The sequence below is a fragment of the Rattus norvegicus genome, chromosome 13 (genome assembly GCF_021556685.1).
Source record: "Rattus norvegicus strain SHRSP/BbbUtx chromosome 13, alternate assembly SHRSP_T2T, whole genome shotgun sequence".
NCBI lineage: Eukaryota > Metazoa > Chordata > Mammalia > Rodentia > Muridae > Rattus > Rattus norvegicus.
Genome location: NC_141546.1, coordinates 81,849,655 through 81,871,694, shown reverse-complemented (window position 1 = coordinate 81,871,694; position 22,040 = coordinate 81,849,655). Strand labels below are relative to the sequence as shown.

General features: G+C 47.0%; 1 protein-coding gene across 2 annotated transcripts in view; it reads right to left on the bottom strand.

Moving 5' to 3' along the window:
- The window catches only part of Fam78b (family with sequence similarity 78, member B), an 88,606-nt gene that overhangs the window by 4,782 nt on the left and 61,784 nt on the right, over window positions 1-22,040 (bottom strand). The window contains 1 exon segment of one of the 2 annotated variants that reach the window (NR_174119.1): window positions 6,625-7,553. Coding sequence is in view for 1 of the 2 variants with exons in the window: in NM_001398658.1 (NP_001385587.1) it covers window positions 7,031-7,553 (523 nt within the window). In the remaining variant the exon portion in view is untranslated. 2 annotated transcript variants of the gene reach the window in all.

The following is a 22,040-nucleotide window of genomic DNA, read 5'->3' as shown; positions in this document are numbered from 1 at the left end:
TTTTAACTGTGTGGTTGACTTTTGCCCATTAGTTTCCCTAAGGCAAGGCACAAGCAGCTCACAGATCTCTGTGGAGTGTTCTCAGGAGCTTAAACATTTTGTGGGGCGCACGTGACACTGAGAAGGGACCTCCTTCCCGTGTCACACAGAAATGAGTGGAGGTCAATCTGATATAATTCAAATCCAGGCCTCAGGAGATCAGGTCCCCAGGTTAGTCTGTGTCACTGAACATTATGTTTGGTATGTACAGGGAGGGCTGGGTGGAAATGCCCACTTTACCAACGGCAAAAACACAAGACCCTTTTTTTTTCGTGCAGAAAGTTTGTAATTAAACCAACTTCAAAGCTGTTTATTTTATTAATAAGAAGTGTCCTGTTTCCCTTCTCATGAATGTGCTCAAGGAAGGAATCCTTTGATTTTTGTCAGTGGAAAATCAAATCCTTTGATTTTCCTGGACCTAGAAATTTTTTGTCTGTTTAAGAAAGCCCATGGAATTCTTTAGTAGAGAAAGCCCTTAGTTTTCTGATGCGTGTCCTGTGTGCATGCCCATGTGTATGCACAAGCATAGACAGGTGGGGAAGTGTCTCCCGTTCATCTGATATGCGTGTGCTTAGTCTTTCTCTAATCAATTAGAAGTAATAGCTTCCTGTAGTTTCTGTTGCGTGAGGGAGCGGAGTGAGAAATAATTTAATTGGCTATCTTGCTTTCAAAGCCCAATTTAATGAAATAGCTCTCAGCCTGAAGTGCATGTATTATCTCTCCTGTTATTTTTTTAATTTTTTTTTATGTTTTACAAGTAACATTTCATTGGATCATATCTGTGTGAAATACTGTAATTGGTTTCTAGGGTGGGGCAAAGGGGACCCAGCAGATGGAGAGTTAGCCACTGTCTCTTCCACCCAAGTGCTGGGTACATACTGATGGGGCTGCAGGGTTTCTCTGTGCTCCTTTGGGACAGCATGCTTGCCCTGCCACTTAGCTACCCTTAAGGACTAGAGAGGGGTCAGACTAGTTAGCCTGGTTGATGTACTGGTTAGAGAGATGACTCTGAAACCCTGAGGAAGTCCTGGGCTTCCTCACAATGTATGACCCAATGGGAGTGAGTGCGCCCTACAGCTTCCTGTGAGCACTGTCCCTGAGAGCAAGGGTTCCATTTTGTCAAGTCTGTAGGACACTCCACAGAAAGGCTTGTTGGAAGAGTGAGCTTTTAGAGATATCCCATGATACCTCCTCTGCTTTGCTCTTCTCGTGTGGAAGCAGAGAATTAGAGGTGGATGGGAAGTGGGGCTGAGTGTAAGGAGGGAAGCCTGGGAAGGAGGCAAACACCCAAAAGGCTGGCTTTCACAGAAACCTGCACAGGACCACGAGTGAGTATCTCTTTAAATTCTAGAAGTCCTTGGGTCTAGGGTGCCTTGCTTGGCTCACATTCACCCTAGGCCTACAGAGTGATGAAGCATCCTGTCCTCATTTTCATCTCCTTCTTGCTCCAGTAATGCTGGCCTTTATCCAGCCCCTGATTCAATAAAGCTATCACAGATCTGTCCATATTCCTTAAAATGCCATGTGCCACTGGGCTCTGCTATGCGCTCTTTCTCCTCCCTCCTCTATGTGTGTTGTGTGCCTGTATGGTGTGTGTGTGTGTGTGTGTGTGTGTGTGTGTGTGTGTGTATGTGTGTTTTGTGTGTGTCCCTCCACTAGGTATTTCTGAATCAGCACTCAGTTGTTTTAAGGATAAAACCACATTTTTTAGGTAAGCTAGCCAAATGTGGGCTTAGAGATCAAAGAGGCTCTAGGCATGAGAAGGAGACTGGGGCAGGCTTCAAGAAAACTCTGAAACTGGTCCAAGAGAGACCACAGATAAAGGGCTCACTATAGGCAGATGCAGAGAGAGAGGCCATACCCAATCACAGTGCCATCACTGAGATAGCCTGGGATGTGTGTGTGTGCAGTGTAAGAAGTACACTTCCTCATTTTATGTGCTTCAAGATGACAAATCGGTAAAGTGGCTTATAAATTGTAAGTCCCTAGCCAAAACTGTAGGGATGGACAGGTCAGCATGTGTGTGTGTGTGTGTGTGTGTGTGTGTGTGTGTCTGTCTGTCTGTCTGTCTGTCTGCTACATGAGCACAGAATGAAGATGCCGCTGTTATGGGATGATGGATTTTGTGGCCATTCCAACCCAGCAAGTTGTGCTGGGATTTTCCATCTGGCCCCGCCACACAACCACCTGTCCCTTCCTAAAGACTTCACGAAATTTTAGCTACCTGCAAGACCGTGTGGCATTCTCCTTTTCATCCTTTCCTGCCTCTGCCTGGATTTAGGCTTCTCTCAGCCAACTGGCTCATGCTGGGGAGCTGAGAGGTCTCCGACCTTCTCTGATACCAGGCTTCACTTCAGAGAGACTGAATGAGGCTTTGGGTTTCCAAGTAGGTGAAGCCTGAGGGCTCATTAACTAGCTCCAGCACAGAGTGTCTACAGATAGGGCAATGTCTCACGTCAGGCAGTGCTGAATTGAGGTTCTCTGGAGCGTTTCAGAGATCACCCCAATGTCTACTGAGGCTAGTGATGGGCTGTTATAGGAGACTGACCTGGGGATGATACCACACCGCCCCACAGGAGTTCCTGTTAAAGTGCTTGAGAATGGTCCGATAACCTTGTATAGGCAGATGTCCTAACCAGGGAAATGGGGACCAGATGTACTCAAGATCTCAAAAGAAATTAATGGCAGTAAGAGTCTGTGGTAAAAATATCTGTGTGCTTGCTCACTGAGCTGGTTCAGCCAGCTCCTGTTCTGTCTAAGGATCATTTAGGCTTAATTATAGAGTTCAGGCACTCATTGGGGTTTTGATTAATTTTCTTTTCAGCTTGGAAAGTGTGTGTGTGTGTGTGTGTGTGTGTGTGTGTGTGCGTGCGCGCGGGTGCGCACGCGCGCGCGGTAGGTCTTTGTCCATGTGTGTGTATGTGTGTTTATATCTTTTTTTTTTTTCAACTCAGTTGGGAGCTGACTCTATCAATGTTTAATTGTGCCCTCTGCTCTTAACAAGAACATTCAGTGTGCCAAGAAGGCCTTGGAAAGCCATTGTTTCCACTGCCTCCGCCCCATGGGCTGCTCCTGTGTGCGCATTGAGGGACCACGGGTGGCAGGCAGTGCTCAGCTGGGACCTCAACTGTAAGATGCATGCTTCCTGCCTGTCTTTGTACTTGTGGTGTTTAAGGGATTCAGAGACCAGGGGAACAGCGTTCCTACTCCATTAATTACAAATGACAGCTGCCTCCCCCACACCACGGTCCCTGACAGGCATTTTTTCTGGGCCAACCTCCCTGGGGATTGCAAGGTTCTTTGAGGAAGAAAACAGCTTTCATTCTCTCATGTTTAATGACTCCACTTGGTAGGCAGGGGAGGACTACGGGATTGTGCAGGTGACAGTGACTTGCTTTCCTCCTTCTCTTTCTTCTCCTTTGTGCTAAGGGGTAAACTAAGGGACAGCATGATACAGAGGAAGAACATGAGGGTTTAAGCCAAAAGGCCCAGTTTGAATCCTGGCTCTTGGCATTTTTCTGTCTGTGTGCCTGTGGATATTCCATTTAACCTTTTTGGTGTCGACTTGCTATTTGTAAAATGGCGACAGTAACACCACAACCATCATCGTACAACATTTCTTCTAAGATCACCTGTGGACAAGAAAATGCATGTGGAAGCCTTTTGTAAAATCTTTTATAAATCATTGCTGTTTTATTTTACTATGTAGAATTGTTTTTAGACCATGACTTTGGCCTTTGAGGTATCCATTGGGGGGTGGTGAGCGATGGTTCATTGGATGAAAGGCAGGAAGTGGGCTAGCCTCCAGCCTCCCATGTGTTGTGGGCCATAGCAATGACTTGAGGATGTGGTATGTATGCAGCAGAGAACAGAGGTCAAGGGTTCAATATCAAAACAGTGGTCACAGATAGAAAGCAGTCTGGAATAGTCATTGTTTTTGACATTATAACAAAAGTGTTCTGGGCCCAATTGTTTTTTAATTTCTAGGCTAATTGATTTGTGGGTGATGATTTCAGGACAATGACAATGTTTCTGGTTGGAAACAAGGGAGAACCCCAGGTCCTGGGTAATGTGCCTGTATCATAAGCTGAGATCTGGGAGACTCAGGCCTTTTCTTGGCCTGTGCTGATTAGATATGTGATCCTGAAGAGATGACCTAATTTAAATGGGCATCAATTTCCTTGGAGACCATAGTGTGGAAGATCTCAAAGGTGACCTCATTTAAGAACTTAAGATCTGGTGGAAGGCTCTTTCAAATATAGGAATTTAAAACCCCTGTACAACTAAGAAACCTTGTACATAAATGGAATCCAAATCTAGTTTGGAGACCACCTAACTAACACCAAAGGCTCAGAATGAGCCCTTTTGAAACTGATGTTGTCTGGTATCAGACCGTGCATTCTCAAGGGAAGGCAGGCTGGTGGGAAGATGCAGGTGACCCCAGCAGAGCTCTCAAGGTTAATTCTCTCCTCTAAGAGATCCTTTTCGCTTGGCAATGCCCTGACTAAGCTAAATGGCAATGATCTACAGATAGCGAGAAAAGGGGTCATCTCCTTGTAAAACAATGATAATTTTAAAATAATTGGCTACTGGGCAATTGAGTGTTCTGCCAGATTGATTTCAGACGTGAGAGATCCAATCGTAGAGTTTGCAGGAGTAACTCACAACAATGGTAAGGCACATTTGCCCTTTCTCATACGTTCTTTTCCTCATCATCTTTTATTACATCATCTTCAGGAAACTGCCTTGGGGTAATTTATTTTAAAAATCTGGAGTGATTCTTTTTAAGGAGGAATAAGTCTAGGTAAGCATGCTGCACCTTGCTTTTAACTATAGACGAGCCTTTGAAAAGCTATATTATATGTAAATGTAATTGTGTGAGTCATATCTTAATGTGCTAGAAACATTTTAAGTCTGAAACCTTGCATAGAATTTTTAATATAAACTTATTCATCTGTTGTTACAATTTTAGATGTAAGAAAAAAAAATCAGATTTTCTTAAAGTGGTGCTACATGGCTTAGATTCCAAGATCAGCATCCATTGACCCAAATCTCATAAGAGTGGCATCTAATTCAATACAAGGGAGAGATTGCTGCTTCTGATGTTAGCATGGAAAATAAGCAATTTTACTCTTCAATCTGTAGGTCTCTGAGGTCAGTTCTGCCATTCAAAAGTAGGGAAGCATGGGAAATCCAAAAGTTAACAGCTGAATTATTTCTAAATAGAGTCTTTGCAACTCACCAATGTTACCAATGAGCTATTAATGTGTTGCTATAAATAACTTGCCATCGATAACTAATCTAGGTGAGAGAAGCTGATGGGTGGAGTGTGAAGTTAGTGCTACATTATTCCGAGTAGCATCCTTTGGGACCAGAGCATGAAGGAAATTAGACTACAGTACATGGCAAACAAGGGTAATGAGAAAGCCTACTGGTTTGCATTCTCTGTCCCCAAACTCTGGAAGATTTGGAGTCAATGACAGGATTTGTATAATGGCTCTGGACTTGGAAATCTCTCACCTCTGAAATTAGGTTTAAAGAATCTACCTACTCAGTATACAACATTGTGAAAATTCTGTAGTCAGGTTACATGAGGAGTTTCTGAACAAGGAAGGATGTATTTCACAATCTGTGCCATTGAGAATAACAGGGGAGGCTTTTCTTTGGGGTGTGGGGCACGATAGCTTCGGTGGGAAGGGTTGGAAATCTTACCACTGTAAACACTGGAAACTCTTTAAAAAGTTTTACACTGCTGGACTAAAAGGAAGATCACTTCTCATCTTTATTGGCTGGATGTCAGCAACACAAGATGGCGTTAAGGCTCAGACCTTCACTAGAGAAGCCTGAACATTTCTCATCTACAGTTGGTCAAGCAGTTGAAGTTGAGTTTTTGTAAGGACAGCTGAAGTTAACCTACGTGGGCATACGGTGTATGTACTATTTGCGTTTAAAGGCCATGAATGTCCAGGCACTACTGGCGAGACTAGTTGTTTTTCATTCTAAATACTGGTGTGTGAGCACCCTCGTGTGCGCACAGATGTGTGCCCTTCCTGTGCCCATACAATTTATAAACTAAGAATTGAAAATTTTTTTCTCATTTGTTGAGATGTTCCCGAAACCCTACAAACACGAGGCTTACACATCTTTGTAAATCGAGGGCTGGTGATAGGAATCACTGGCTGTAAACAAAGTCACAGATTGAGTGACTAAGAACTCAAGAGGGACCCAACGCCATATTCGCTACAGAAAAACAGTAACTACACATCCGATACCGTAACTAACAACACTTAGAATGAGCAATCTCTTTGGAAAGAGGTGAGTGAATGGAAGCAGCCAGTCTCCACGGGGGCTGCTGACATCAGCACCTCGGACAGTTCCAAAACCAGCTTCTCCCTCAAAACAAAGGGCACACTATGTTTCTAGTTCCCTAAGTGTCCCTTCTCATTCCAGGGGATGTACTGACCATCAGCTAACACTTGATAGTAACCTGTAGTAACACCTTCTTCTCCTCTCTCCCCAGCACCCAGGATCTTTCACCCAATTCCCCAGCACCCTCCAGTCCCACAAGGAGACTGTCTTACGAACACCTGGTGTGGATGTTTTCACTCTCGCTTCTAATTGGTTGGGAAGCAGCATCTGCCACAGGCACTGTTTAGTTTCATTTCCATTCCCTGCATCTCACGGGAAAGAAATGGTCAATAGTTCAAATAAAAGAATCGTCCTGGTCAGCTCCAAAATATGGCTACTTGCACGGTAATCAGAGCAAGTCTATCAAATCAGTGGTTTCTTTATTCCTAAGAGGAAGGGGGCTTTTCCTAAGGGTTATGGTTCTACCGCCCAAAGAGCAGCTGTACTCGTCACAAGTAGCTGCAAAGGCTGGCACACCAAGAGGTCTGCTTTGGCTCAGAAACTCAGTTTGGCTCCTGCCACCCCTGGTCACCCCACTGCGGGTCTCAGTGGCATGTGTTCCACACAGTTGGGCAGTCTGCTTTTACTTAGGAGGTATTACAACCAGAGGTGGCCCCCGCTTGGGCCTCCACATGAGGACCTGGGCATCGTTGGCATTGGGCTTCACTAGTGCGTTAGGGGGGATGGGTTCCATCCGGCTCAGGATCCGGGGCTGTTCCTGCTGAGTCCTGCCCACCAGCCGGGCCCGCTGCCCCAACAGCTGAAGAGGGTCCACTTCAATGTCCACTCGCATCCTCCACTTGATGGTCTGCAGAATGATCTTCTCCTTGGTGGTGGTGTTCATGGCTACCAGCCAGGTGGTAAAACTTTGGTCCCTCTTGATTCTTGTGAGCAGTGGCACATTGCTGTCACTCACTGGCACTGCCCATGTCACGCTGGGGTAGAAGTTATCATTCATGCTGACGGAAAACCTGGAGATCTTGTTGGTGGGGCCAACCAGGGTCACAGTTTCTGTCGTGTTCCCGTACCATGGGTAGCTCACCCCATCTGAGTCACTGATGGCTTTTACTCTTCCTTCCCTCAAGTCAGGCAGTTCCCAGCTTGACCTGGAAAAGCAGAAGGGATACACAAGAAAGGAAGAAGTTGAGTGAGGTTTTTTTTTCTTTTTTTTCTTTTTTATAAGCTGGAGACATGCCCATCACTTACTAACACAGTTAAATTGGGCAAAATGGGACGTTTGGATGGAGGAGGGGGTTTAACTCAAAAAGTTCTATGCCGGGGGTGTATCAAGATTAAATGAGGAAAAAAAAAAACCAAATCAAAGTGACATTAAAAAAAAAAAGCAAGGCCAAATTAAGCTTGCCCAGTGGAAAACAAGCCCAAGGAGATAGAGGTGAGACCATAACAGCTGTCAACTCATTGGGACGATGACAAAGAACAGTGTAGAGGTGACCCAGGGCCGGATGTGCTTTCTTAGGGGAGAATGGGTGTGTATAAGGTTCGATCAGGGGAAGAGGTGATCTGAAATTTAATGTACTTGAGAGGAGGTAACAGGAGGGGTAGAAGAGGTGAAGTTCAACATTGTATTAATTTCTTGGAAAAGCCACAATAGTAGAGTTTCTATGCAACATGGAATCTTTAAATTCTGCCATTAAACCAACCCGACACTCAGAAAACACAGAGAAAGAAGAAGCTGAGATGGAGTCATTTCTGAGAGCTAAAACGCTCTGTGGGAATAAATCGTAGGCTGGCATGCATGCTCCCTCACAGGCCACTCTGCATTTGGCTTCGTGTCCGGGCTGCAGGCCGCACTACTTTGTTTGTGAGTCTGCCATTCTGTCTGTACTTCCTGTCCATCTCAGCCTTGCCAGGAATGACAGAACATCCGGTGTACCTCCTCCCAGAAGATGCTGCATACAATAGTGATGACCCTAATGCTGCGGCCGTGGCTATGGAGCGCTTGCCCTGCCTATACTCTGTTACATACTCTGATATCACAGTTTAGGTTCAAATGATTCCATGGAACCAGGAATAGTGGTACTGCTTGGTAACAATGCCTAAGAATTAAATAATTAGAGAATGGTGAATTTTCTGTTTACTAGCTAAGAGGTGGTGGCCTTGTTTGATATGAAGTTCTTCCCCATCCCAGATGACAGAAGATCCCGCAGGGCTTACCCACACGGTAGAAAAGAAGTTCACGCTCAAGCTGATACTGATCATGTCTCAGCATCCCTACCATCACTAGGGAAGATGGAAACACCAACTGCTGCTTCTGGCTACCCCCACGGTACTTTCTATGCCAGTCATCCCATCATAAGCAACGGGAGGGCTGGACCGCCTGGGGAGGAGGTGAGCCCACAGCTGCAAGAGGCTTTTCTCTTGTCTTCGTGCCCTTGATAATGGTTGAGAATAATTGTAGTGTATTACGGTTGGCAGAGTCTAAGTAACAGAGACTGACCTGATGCAAAGTCAGAGTGCTCATCTCACTACCCATGATGCTGTGCTCTGCAAAGTCAAAGAGGCTCATCTCACTACCCATGCTGCTGTGCTGTGCTGGGCGAGTGCCTGGATCCCTCTGTGGTGCCTGCCTGCCTGCTCTCTCTCTCTCTCTCTCTCCCTCCCTCCCTCTCTCTCTCTCTCTCTCTTTCTCTGTCTCTCTGTCTCTCTGTCTCTCTCTCTCTCTCACACACACACACACACACACACACACACACACACACACACACACACACTGAAATTATAATTACATTTTTCCTTCTCTCCCTCCAAACCCTACCATATACCCATGTCTGTTCTCTTTCAAATTTCATGGCCTCTTTTTAAAATCAACTACTGTCTCTCTCTCTCTCTCTCTCTCTCTCTCTCTCTCTCTCTCTCTCTCTCTCTCTCTCACACACACACACACACACACACACACACACACACACACACACACTCACTCCTCAATCTATCCATACATAAACACATACACATATGCCACTTCTTACTGTACCGAAAGGAGTGTGTGCTGTTTGGGTGTAAGGTAATTGTGTAGGAGTCAGTGTGGTAGAGAAGCGAGTGGCTAATTTGCTTACTGAGTTCATGAAATGACTGCATTGGAGCTGCTGTGGCTGAGCTAATGGGCTGAGACAATTTCTCCATCACCAGACATTATTTCCAAATCTCAGTTTTTACTTTGGCCAAGCCGTCTGACACATTCTGAGTGACGGGAGGACAGGAATTCCCACAAAAGCCACGTCAGGCTTGTTCCTACTCATGGTCGACTGGGGTATATCTAATCTGGAGCGCCTCCTCTCAAGTGGATGCTCTCCTTACATACTGACCTTTCGAGGACTCGCCATCTTTATGGTCAATCCAGTTACCGTGTCTATAGCTACATTATCATTCACATTTCACCTTCATTTTCCTTCCCAGAGCTGAGGGCAGAGGCTTGGGTCTAGAGTCTGGAGGTCAGTCTGGTTGGAAAATAATAAAACTTAATTTGGTCCCAGGCTTCCTGTGGAATGGAGATATGATGAGGATCCAGGCTCAGGAAGAAGGAAGAGACTGTCTCAAAGGATTCCCTGCAGTGCTGAAATTATCCGAAGTTTCTTAGCCACCACATCACAGCCAGGACATACCTGGCTGAGCACAGTCTCATGTATGTGGCCTTGGCAGGCGCACTGTGCCTTCTGTTTTAGGATTGCCTGAGTTCAAAGTGGGATGTCTCCCGACACCCCCTATGGAACCAATTTCTACTTCTATCTACATCATGGAGGGGTGGCTTAATTTAGGAAATAACCCAAGTCAATATGGCTTAAATCTAGTGAAGGGGAAGTTGCTTAGTATTAGAAAAGTATGGTATCTTCCATTTCTTCTATGAAAATTAGGTATTTATTCCAAGGCAGGAGCTTGAAAGAGCTTCAGCTATAAAATGCATAACTACCTCACATAGAAGGTAAGGTGGCTCGGGCTTCAGAGAGGTCCTTGCAAAGTTCTAGGAATGGTGACCTCAAGATTCCCTCAGTGGTCATTAAAAGGACATCTTGAACAGGATGCCAGAGGCACTTCAGACTCCACATGGTCCAAACTGAATTCTTCATCTCCACCCTAGAGCAGGCCTTCCCCTCTCTGCTGCAGCCAAGCTTTCATGTCAGAAGTGAGGGTCATATTTGGCTCTTCCCATCCCCCACAGACCACCATAGATCCCACAAGCATCTTGTGACTTGTCCCACAAGTCATATTGGAATTTACTCCTTTTCTCTATGCATCTCTCACTGCTTTCACTTAATCTCAGCCCTCAGCATCCCCTAACCGGTTTACCATCACCATCTACGGACTGGTTTCTGCACTCAATGCTGATTCTCTCCAGCTCATCTCGTAGGCTTCTCAAGTTCTCAGACTTGTTTGCTCTGTAAATAAAACACTTCTAAGACTTCTTTACAGGGAAAGTACTGGATCACCCATAGGATAAAATGTAAGCTCCTTACCAGAGGAGACCTGGCTCATTGTGACCTGTTCTCCCCGACCCTATTCCCACGTTGTGTCTCACCTTTACCCATTGGGTCTTGCTTCATCCTTTGCCCACACTGCTCTTCCTCTTAATAAAAGTCCACTATATCCAGCCATTAATTTTTTGAGAATCATCCTGAGTCACTCCTCCACAGGAAGATCTATATTTCCATGAGCCTATGGATGTGTTTGGACTGAAAGATTCTAATTTAACTTATAGTTTTGTGTCTCTTTCTCAATTAGATGTCGATTTCCTTGAAATTGTTACTTATTTTTGAATCAGCATCTAGTACATAGCTGGCATAGGACTACGACTTAACTTTTCTTGAGTGGATCCACGTCTGTGATTATATGAGCACCACAAACTAGATTCAGTAGGTTCACACACACACACACACACACACACACATACACACAAATATACACACATACACACAAATACATACATACAAACACACACATACACATACACACACATACACAAACACACACATACACAAACACACATACACACAAATACACACATACACACACAAACACACATACACACACATATACAAACACACATACATACACAAACACACATACATACACAAACACACACATACACAACACACAAACACACACAACACACACAAATACACACATACACACAAACACACACATACACACACATACACACACATACACACACAAACACACATATACACACAAATACACACACACCACACATACACACACATACACACACACACACATACACACAAATACACACACAAACACACACATATATACACACAAACACACATACATACACACACATGAACACACACAACACACAAATACACACATACACACACATACACACAACACATACACACAACACACACATACACACACACAACGCACACACAACACACACATACACACACAAACACACACACACACAACCCCCCCCACCTCAGTATGAAGTCAGGAGGAAGGATGGGGAGTGTATATGGGAAAAATTAGGTTCAGGAGGGAGCAGAAACACATTGTATACATCTCAAAGAATTAATGAACTATATTTTAAAAACATTAATATTTCTTCAAGGATTATTGTATTTGAATTATTTTCATGCCTTTATTCACAGGGCTTGGTAGAACTCGTACACAACAGAAATCTTTGATCGCGGCTTTACCCTCTGTATCTCTGCTTGTTTTAAGAAACCTAACATCTATTATTCATCCAGAATCTATTATTAGGACAGGCTGCACACCTTGCATTGAACGTTATTTGTCTTAAGGGGGAGGCGAGCCACATTTAAAATGAGCAAATTAGTAAGCATGAATGTATTTCAGGGACTATTTTTGCCACTGCGTAGCAAACATGAAAATGAGTAACGCAGACTCCAAGTGTCACTGGCTCTGGATGTGTGGAGATCCACAAGGGCCACAGCAGGGAGGAAACTTTGATGAGGGAAATGGGCTATGGGAGAGGAAGATGGCCCATCTCAGCTTGGAGGTTTCATCACAGGCCAAAGTAACAGCCATCATGGAGAAGAGTGCGCGGGAAACAGGAGACAGCTCGGGACGGTGAACGGAGGAAAGTGAGAATGAGGCAATAGATACAGTGGTCTCAGCTTGAGGGGCGTCTTGAATAATGGGCATTCGGACTTCATCCTAGGGGTGTCAGGACTTGTACTGGAGGCTGCAGGGCCAGGAACAGTGAGGTTAAAAGAAGTTAAGTGTAGATGGGACAGCAAGGATGAGGAGGAACATTTACAACAATGCGGGTATTACCTATTGATTATTATTATTATTTTTTTTAGCTTTTGTTTTTGGAGACAGGATCTCATGTAGTCGAGGTTCGCCAAGAATTCACTATGTGTGAGCTGAGGATGTCCCTAGATCATTGATCCTCCTGCTTCTACCCCTGTCCCAAGTAACTGGAATACATATATGTGCCATCAGGCCTGGCTCACAAAATCTTTATTGGGGCCTTCACGTAAGCTGGTGGCTGAGGGGAAGGAAGAGTTACATCAGAAAGTTACAACGGAGGTAGACCCTCGGTGCTGTGGGAGTCCATAGCATATTACAGATACAGGAAGAGATACAGCCGAAGTGTCACTCAGACTTGCTGACCACGAGTCGTCTATAGTTCTCTGTTCCTGACACTCCGCCATTATTCCTTAATGCACACATAATGGGGTTCAGGGTTTAAAGCTCCCAACTTCTCCGTGGAACAGTGAGACATGACCATGCTTGTCATGGTGTCCTTTACCCAGAATGCAATGCTAGGAACAAGGCGTATGTGTGACACTCTTTGTTTCGTTCTTAGCTTACAACTGTCCTTTACCGGTCTCGCCTCATCTCTCAACAGTTGAACTTTGGAAGGCTCAGTCTTTTGTTCTACGCCCCGTCCATCTCTTTATAGTTTCTTTTTTTTTTTTTTTTTTTTTTGGTTCTTTTTTTCGGAGCTGGGGACCGAACCCAGGGCCTTGCGCTTCCTAGGTAAGCGCTCTACCACTGAGCTAAATCCCCAGCCCCTCTTTATAGTTTCTTAAGACCTGCTTCACCTCCGGCAAACCCTTCTGTCAGCCTCGGGCCTCCTCATGTGTAAAAATGGGAAGAGAACCAGCTCTGAGCATCCCTTCATCTGAGAGTTATGGCGAGGATAAGACAAAGTGTTGGTGTATGAGTGAACGCTCTGTGACATAGACCATTCTCTGCCAATTTATTGGTTATCGCTGCTTTCTCCCACAACCTCCCTCTTCACTGTGATAAACAGTGTTTTCGTTTTGAACAATCAGCCATTGACCCAAAGCTCAAAGCTAATGCACCTGCCAATGGGCCTAATAATGAAAACATAGATTATTGCAACCTTCATGCTTTCTGCCTCCCGTTTAGAAGAGATGACTTCAACCACACAGCTCATACTCAACATTTCGTTCAAGTGAGCTCTCTCTTTGAGAGCGCACGCTCTTTGACCTGGCCGGTGTCCCAGGTGTGAAGAGGGGTAGGAATGAGCAGCCTCTCTGAGAAGGGTCCCCTGTCCTCTTCCCAATCCTTTGAGGCCATGGGGCTGGGGGCTGTGCTGTGCTGTGCTGTTGGACAGGAAACATGTTTAAAGTCATCCAGCTAGGGAGGGTCAGGACTGAGGGACAGAACAGAGGTCCGATTCTAAATCGCCTGCTTTTCTTGCAGTGCCTCCTTGGTACTCAATGGCCCCGGACTCCTGAGAGATAAGAGTAGTAGTCATGGAGGACATGGATACTGCCGTGGCCATCAATATCAAGACATTGTGGAATGGCTTAGACAGTCTCTCCTCCTCCCCACAGGGCCTTCACCCTGGCTCCCTAGGTTTACTCAAGCCTCCTTTCTTCAAAATTTGCCAACCTCAAGGGTTAACGCAGGCAGAGCAGAGGACCTCCACCATCCAGTTCTCCTTGTGGGTCTAACAATGTCACTCCCTCATAGCTGACTGCAACATACTCACGACTGATCCTATGCTGAGAGCCTGTGGTCTAACCGCCGGATTGAGCCTACTCTTTAAAGGGATACCAGTTGCCAAGTTAACTGCTGAACTTAGAGGGAGAGAACGAGCCTCAGATCTTTGCTCTTAATCTTCACTGATAGAGTCTAAGGAATTAGCATCCTGAGAAAGAATGTTACTCGCCTACTCTGAGAACTCAAGCGTTTCTGTATCTAGTGTTGAAGACAGTGACGAGCATTCTGTCCAGGAACTTCAGGCTCTATCACTTCAGGCTCTGTAGCACCTCTCCCTTCAAACTCCACCCTGACAGGATCTGTCTTGGTCCTTATCAGGTGGCTGAGGATAAGAGAGGTATGGAGCAGGGGAGAGCTGGGCCCGGGGCTGGGGAGAGAGCTGTGGCAGAGGTGGGTGAGGAGGGATGGAGGCCAAGGCCCTGCGTGTCACCTGATGAGTCACAAATCTGTCTCTAAGCAGCCACCCAGCTTCTCAGCCACCAATTCCCAGCCTTGGCCCTGGCCCTGGCCCATGTCCCAGTTCTCGGATGGTTTGCACCATGATTGCAGAGTAGGTTTTAAAATTAGGATTCTCCTAGTTCTGCATTGTTTATGTCAGACTCTGAGATGCCTATAAACACTATCCGCCCACCTCCACTCCACCTCCTTCCTTTCTGACCACATCCGTTTCTCTTTGGCACACAGGCGGACATATTTTTTCCCTCTTCTATCGCAGAAAAGAAACTTCCCCATGCTTCCCAAGACTCCCAAGTCCTGGCAGAGGCCTTATCTTTCAGTGGCGGTTTCTCATTTCCCAGCCTCACGTTCTGCTTATACTGAGCTTCACCAGCACCACGACATCTCAGGATGAAGAGAACCACAGAGCAAAATAGCCCTGGTGACTAAGTTGAGATGCTCAGGGCAGACAGAGGGCAGGAGCCTCCAAAGTCAGAGATTGTGATGTTACCACTACCAGTATTAACTGGATGCCAAGCAGCCTACCAAACGATCCACACAGCAACCTTCCGGCAGGCATGTCGTTTTGGTTATTTCATGGGGAAGCTGAAACTCAGGCAAGTCACTCAATAATACTCAATAATGTCACAAAGCAAGGACGTTGCGGAGGTGGGAGAGGCCTGGCACCAACTCTGCAGCTCCCGTGCACACTCTTCAGTCAGTATCGGGCTGTCACAGCCAGTACAAGCTTGGGTCCTCCACACTTATCCTCTCCCCACCATCCTCCAAGCACTGGTTCCCTTCACAGGTGACATCAGAGCTGAGTCATGTTCCCAGGGGAGGACGGGTGCCAGAGGATCAAGACTCTGTCTGACAGTGCTGCCAGCCGGCTTCTGGGAACACTGACTTGTTTCACTGGTATTAGGGGTGGGAAGATGGAAAGGGTTCCAGTTCTGGTACCCAGAATAGCACCCAGGAGAGAGGGAAAGGCGTGGGGAGGGACCAGGTTCATGGATGCTGAACAGAGGGAGGAGGCAGGCCTAGGAAAACAGAAGAATGGAGGGGGCATGGTCTAGTGGCAGAGATGTAAAGATCCAGGTTGGATTGTTTTCATTAATGGTCCACTTGGTTTTCTCAGCATGCAGCATCTCACTGCTTGCTGGGCAGGGCCACAGAAGCGAGGGGTTACCAGCTGCAGCTCGGCCTGGGCAGGAGCTACTGGGGTGCTCACTGCTGTGTGTGCCCCGAGGACAGAGTTGTGGAAATGTCCTACTAGCACAGAGAGTGGGTACCCAGCTACAAGAGGCGGCGCTGGGGCCACACTGAGACACACACACACACACACACACACACACACACACACACACACGCACACACACATGGACAGAGAGATACACAAGGTAATCTCTGAACTGTGAAGGAACCATTTCTCTGCAAGACTTCTCAGGGCGTTTAGCTGACCCCATGTGCAGTGTGTTTAGATGTGCAGTGTGTTTAGATGAGAGGCCCTGGTAACTATTATGGATGTACAATCCTTGCTCTCGCTTGGTCTACAGGGGTGCACCTACATTGTAGCACCAGCCCCATCTGGCAAAGGAGGGAGCCATAGAGAGAGCTTGTGTGATGTTCAGGACGAGAGCCGGAGTTAGCTGCCGTGGCAGTATACTCATTTCTTGCAAGGAAGGCCAGTCCTTAAGCCCCACGATCCATTACCCACTGCACGGTGCTCTGTGCTTACTTGGTACTCCACAGTGCTGGTGGAGGAGGCACAGTTAGCCTTGTCTTGCAAATGCTGTAGCTTGAATGTGGGGTGTGTGTGTGTGGGAACTCGTGTCCACTAGATTAGCTATGTCAGAGCTGAGACTCAGATCCACGAGAGAGTCTCCGACGTGACAGCTCAGCTTCACCTTCTACAGACAGCACCATTTACCTGCATCCTCCCAACTACTCCGCCTGTGGGTCAATAGGCTAACCTTTTAAACAAGCAATTATTTAAGCCCTCCATGTCCAGGGCAGTATATGGGGAGGGTCATAAAGATGCCTGTGACCCGGTTCCTGGCAGGCATAGGTCCTACATAAGTGACCACAGTAATGGATGTAGGGGAGCAGTGTTGGTGAGGCCAGAGGAGGTTCTGGGGTGCCAGGCTCCATCAGTGTCTGCTGCTTCCTCTCTCTGCTCCCTGAGCAGGAGTTCAGAGATAGACAGCTCTTAGTAAAAGGCAACTTGCGGGTGCTCGGAACCCATTCTGCTCAGGCTGTTGTTCCTCCCCTTCAAAGGCTCAGGGCCCTGGCTTTTGTCCTTGGCTGGATCATCTCTGCTCTGGTGATTCTGCTGTCAGTGTGGAGAGCCAGCAGGGGAGCCAGCATGCAACACAGGGCTCAGGAGCCTCATGCTCCTTAGATGTGAGATTGAAATCAGGATCTCCTTCAGTGGGGGGCCCTTCAAGCTGCTGAGGGAATCTGAGGAACCGCAGCACACCTGCAAGGTGCTTTTTCTACTTGTGTCTTCCCGGGGTCTGTGTTCTCATTTGCAGACCTCGTTGGGGGTCGGGTGGGGTGCAGAAACCATGCTGGCTTTGGAATCAGATCTGGATCTGTGTTCTGACCTGTCAGTCAGCTGCATAACTTTGCCACTGAGGCTCTACCAGGCCTCAGGATCCTAAGCTGAAAGATAGGATAGTAATGTTCTCTTACAGAGACACATCTTCGGCTTTGTCAAGTGGCTCCCACTATGGTTTAGCCATTCCACCACTCAGTGCACTTTCATGGGCTTCCTGATTCTTCCCATCTCCCTTGTGCTGGAGGGCTGTGTGCTTTATTCCAGAGCACCTTGCTACCCTAGGACGGGAGATAGAGGGAGTGACAAGGGGCTGACCTGAAGTTTGGGCAGGTTGGGTTCCCTGGTTTACAACTCCTGAAAGATTTCTCGTTGTCACTAGAACACAACATAAACCCTTCATTTGTTCCTCAGAGACCACAATCTAGTTCTTGTCAAGGCCCCTGGCTCTGTCTCCTACACACAGTGTCCCATAGTCTCAGCACTCTGTCACCATTACGTTCTCATGCAGTCCTTACACATGCCAATCTCTGCCCCAGTGCCTTAGCGTGTACTCTGGGAGATGTACGCTCTTTCCCCATCACCTAGTTGGTTAACTGTGTGTAGTCCACGGGTGTGAACGGAAGTGTTAAGAATCACTTCCTCTGGGACTCCTTCCTTGATCCACCTACCTCTATCTTCCCACGCTGAACTAAATTAGGTCTCTTTTAGAACTCCATATTTTCCTGATTCATGCACCTTACTGCTATTTTTAGTTATGTAGTGTACACCCACTTATAGCTTAATGTCCATTTCCTTTGTGGGAAATATGGCAGAAGCTGAGGGGAAGGCAGGGGTGACAATGGCATGACAGCAGCAGGGAAGGGCAGGCAGGGGTAGCAGGGACTTGGAGGGATGACAGATCAGATACAGCAGAAAGGCCAGGAGTGGGCTGTGTGAATTTAAGGTTTCAGAGGTACAGCCATGAGGGTCTCTGTATGGAGAGATTCCAAGAGGGCAGCAGGAACAGTGAGTGCTCCAATCAATGCCAAAATGTGGTTCCTGGGAACTCAGAAGCAGGAGCGGGCTCTAGGGAGGGGTCTGACATCATCTGTATGGGAAGGGTGGCCCTGCCTTGCAGTTGGTTGAGAGGACTGGAACCTCACCAGTGTCCCTTGAACCCAGATGAGGGCCCTCTCTTGGGGAGACAGGACTATGTTGACAGAACTAAGATACAGGGGTGCGGGGTAAATAGTCTCCTTTCCTTGGTAGTCTGCAGCCCCGGGCTAGACTCCTGGGATTCTGCTCTTGCTGTCTCTGAGCGGTACCAAGGCCCTAGTTTTCCTGGCAGCACTTACAAAGTTGAACAGCAGAGGCAGGGGAGGATGGAAAGCCAGACAGGAAGCTGATAATTGTCGGCTGCAGAAACAGCTGTTGGAAATGAACGAGTTCATACCCAGGTTAGTTATATAAAGCTCCTCCATCCCTTGCAGAGCCCTAAGTTTCCCTCAGTGTCCACTCTAGAATCATGCACTCTGGTGTGGGTAGAAAGATACCAGTATAAAAGTTGGAAAATAGGAAGCCCCCCCCCCCCCCCCACTTTTTAGGCCTCCGGTATCCACAGCCAGAATCAATCACTTTACATTATCCAGGCCAGAGCCATCAAGGCCACCTGATCTCTCACTGATACCTGAGCCAGCCACTCTGGGCAGGGAGAGCAATGCTCTACCACAAAAAGCAACCTCTTATTCAGCATGAGAACAGTCCAAAAGGTGCAAGTCAGCAGAGCCATGTGTGTCAGGAAGCCAGTTCTCCAGTGTCGGTGTAGTGAGAGCTATTTAAGATCAAAAGAAGGACAAGCCATCCTTTGGCTACAACCAACTCTATTGGAGAGAACATGACCCCAGCCAAAGAGAGGAGTGCAGAAAAGGACTTCAGAGAGAGGGTTCATTTGACGTCAGCTTAATGACTTTTGATTGCTTACAAAGGGTGTGGCATCTTGTTTGTGCAGGAGACACCAAGACTCATAAAGACAGTGTCCCTGTTCTGAGAGGGGGTCCTCTCTCATCTGGAGAGGAAAGACTTGTGGAAGTCACATAAGCACAATGTGGGGTATTTGGGGACAGAAGTTTCAGGGTGGATCAGCAACAGCAAAAGGACCCGGGCATTGGGAGGAGCAGGATGTCTGTGACAATGACAACAGCTGGTGTTGCTCAGAGCTCACACTGCACAGGCACCGACAATACATCTTCATACAGACTACTTCATGAGGACCTTTCGCAGTGACCCTCCAACGTCTGTACTACCACTGTGCCTGTTTAAGGGGAATGAGGGATGAGGTTTGGAGAGGTAGAGGAACCAGCCTTGGACAACAGAGAACTTGAACACAGGCTGACTGGCTCCTGAGCAGAGCTTGAATGTAACATGAAGAGGCAGCTGCATGAACAGTAGTCTCGAGCTTGGTGTAGACAGAGAGAGAGAGTAAAGGAACTTTCTGTATTAACTGAACATAAAGCTGGTCCAAGAAATAGAGCAGGCAGAGTGGGACATGGTGGCCGTGACACTGTCCCAGGGCTGCCTGTCTGGGTGGTCCAGAAGGTGTAACCCCACCCATAAATCTTTTGTTATTCCACCATCTTTCCTGCTCCTCAGATGCTTCCTTCATGCTTGGTAACTGGATGAACGAGAAAGGAATGGAAACCAGATATTCTCTCGTACATCTCACAAGACATCCCCCGTGTTTATGGTGAGCCCACCAAGTAGCCATTTTGTTCTTAATAGAAAAAGAAATCAAAGCTTAGAAAGGTTGAAGATTCTTTCCCTCCAAGTTCAACAATAGATCCTAAGAGACGGACCTAAGCCTTGAACACGTGCCTCTGTGCTTTCCACTGACCGCTCCTGATCTTCACTGATTGACACCACGAGAGAACCTGGAAACCGTGGTCCGCCATTCACGGAGGGGCCACCACTATGTTCTGCAGAACAAAAGGAGTGAATTCCTTTTGTGTCTGATGTCGTCTTCAGAAGCGTTTTCCAGAAGGTGGCTTCCAGGGAGACCGGTCTAAGCTCCCTGTAGTACATTCGGTAAATAGGAGCCAGGAGTAATTAGCTGAAGAACTGTCACCAGTGTTACCTGTCTGTGCCAATCCAGGCAGGTGCTGATGGGGAGGAGGAAAAGCTATGGGAAGCCATCCTTTGGAGAGTGAGGCCACCCTGGCCTGGCTACTGTGTAGGCCAAATGTTCCACCCTGACTCATGCTCCCAGTTGCCTCTTTTCATGCAAGGCCTTCTTTAAAGGTGCCTGTCCTGGGCCAGGGCTCCCAATATCCTGCTCCTACAGTGAAATTCTCCCCTGCCTCTTCTGTCCTGGAGACCCTTCACCTTAGAGCCATTTTGGTTCTCTGCCCACTCCCTAGTTATGGCTTCTTTAAATCTGGTCTCGTCATCTAGAAGACTATAACCCTTGGTTATTCTGTATGCCTCAGCTACAAGCATATGCAGACACACACACACACACACACACACACACACACACACACACGGGACACACACACACACACACAAACATGGACATACACACACACGGTTTGATTGTCAGCATACGCAGACCCCCCCCCCCCCCACTCCTCACATTGGATTTGATTCTCAGCATATGTAGACACACACACACACAGACACACACATGGACACACACACACACAGGGTTTGATTGTCAGCATACGCAGACACCCCCCCACTCCTCACATTGGATTTGATTCTCAGCATATGTAGACACACACACACAGACACACACACACAGACACACACAGACACACACATGGACACACACACACACACAGGGTTTGATTGTCAGCATACGCAGACACCCCCCCACTCCTCACATTGGATTTGATTCTCAGCATATGTAGACACACACACACAGACACACATACACAGACACACACAGACACACACATGGACACACACACACACACGGTTTGATTGTCAGCATATGCAGACCCCCCCACTCCCCACATTGGAGTTGATTCTCAGCATATGTAGAGACACACACACACACACACACACACACACACACACACACACACACGCCACACTAGAAAAAGTAAACCTCCCTCCTCTTCCTTGCCATCTACTCTCCTAAAGTGGGGCAGGCCTGTTAATGAGACTTGCCCAGCACAGGTATGGGGCAAATGTGTAGGACTGTGTGGACAAGTTGTGCCCTAACTATGGCCATGAATGGCTGTTGTGAGGTGCAGAGGGGAAAGGTGGTGGTGAAAAGGTGGTGGCCTTAAACTTTCATTTCCAGACGTCTGTTTCAAGAACCTGCTTTTCCCAAAACACAGGGGCAGGCTACATTTTGTTCCCTTTACTTCCATTCCTTCTGAGCTAGAGGAGCTAGAAAAGCCCTGATGCGTTTGACCCTCTAGGACTCATGGCTCATGGGCCTCCATTTGAAGACTTTCTGTAACATATAGTATCCCTCGGTCCCTTCCCACAAGTAAAGAATCGAAGAGACTGAACCTGTGCTAAATTAATAGAAGACAAGCGCACTAGAGAAAAGCGTGTCAAAGCAATTCTTGTCAGAATAAAAGCCTCCTCACCAGCAGAGGCTTCTCAGGGGCCTGTGAATGGCAGACATGCA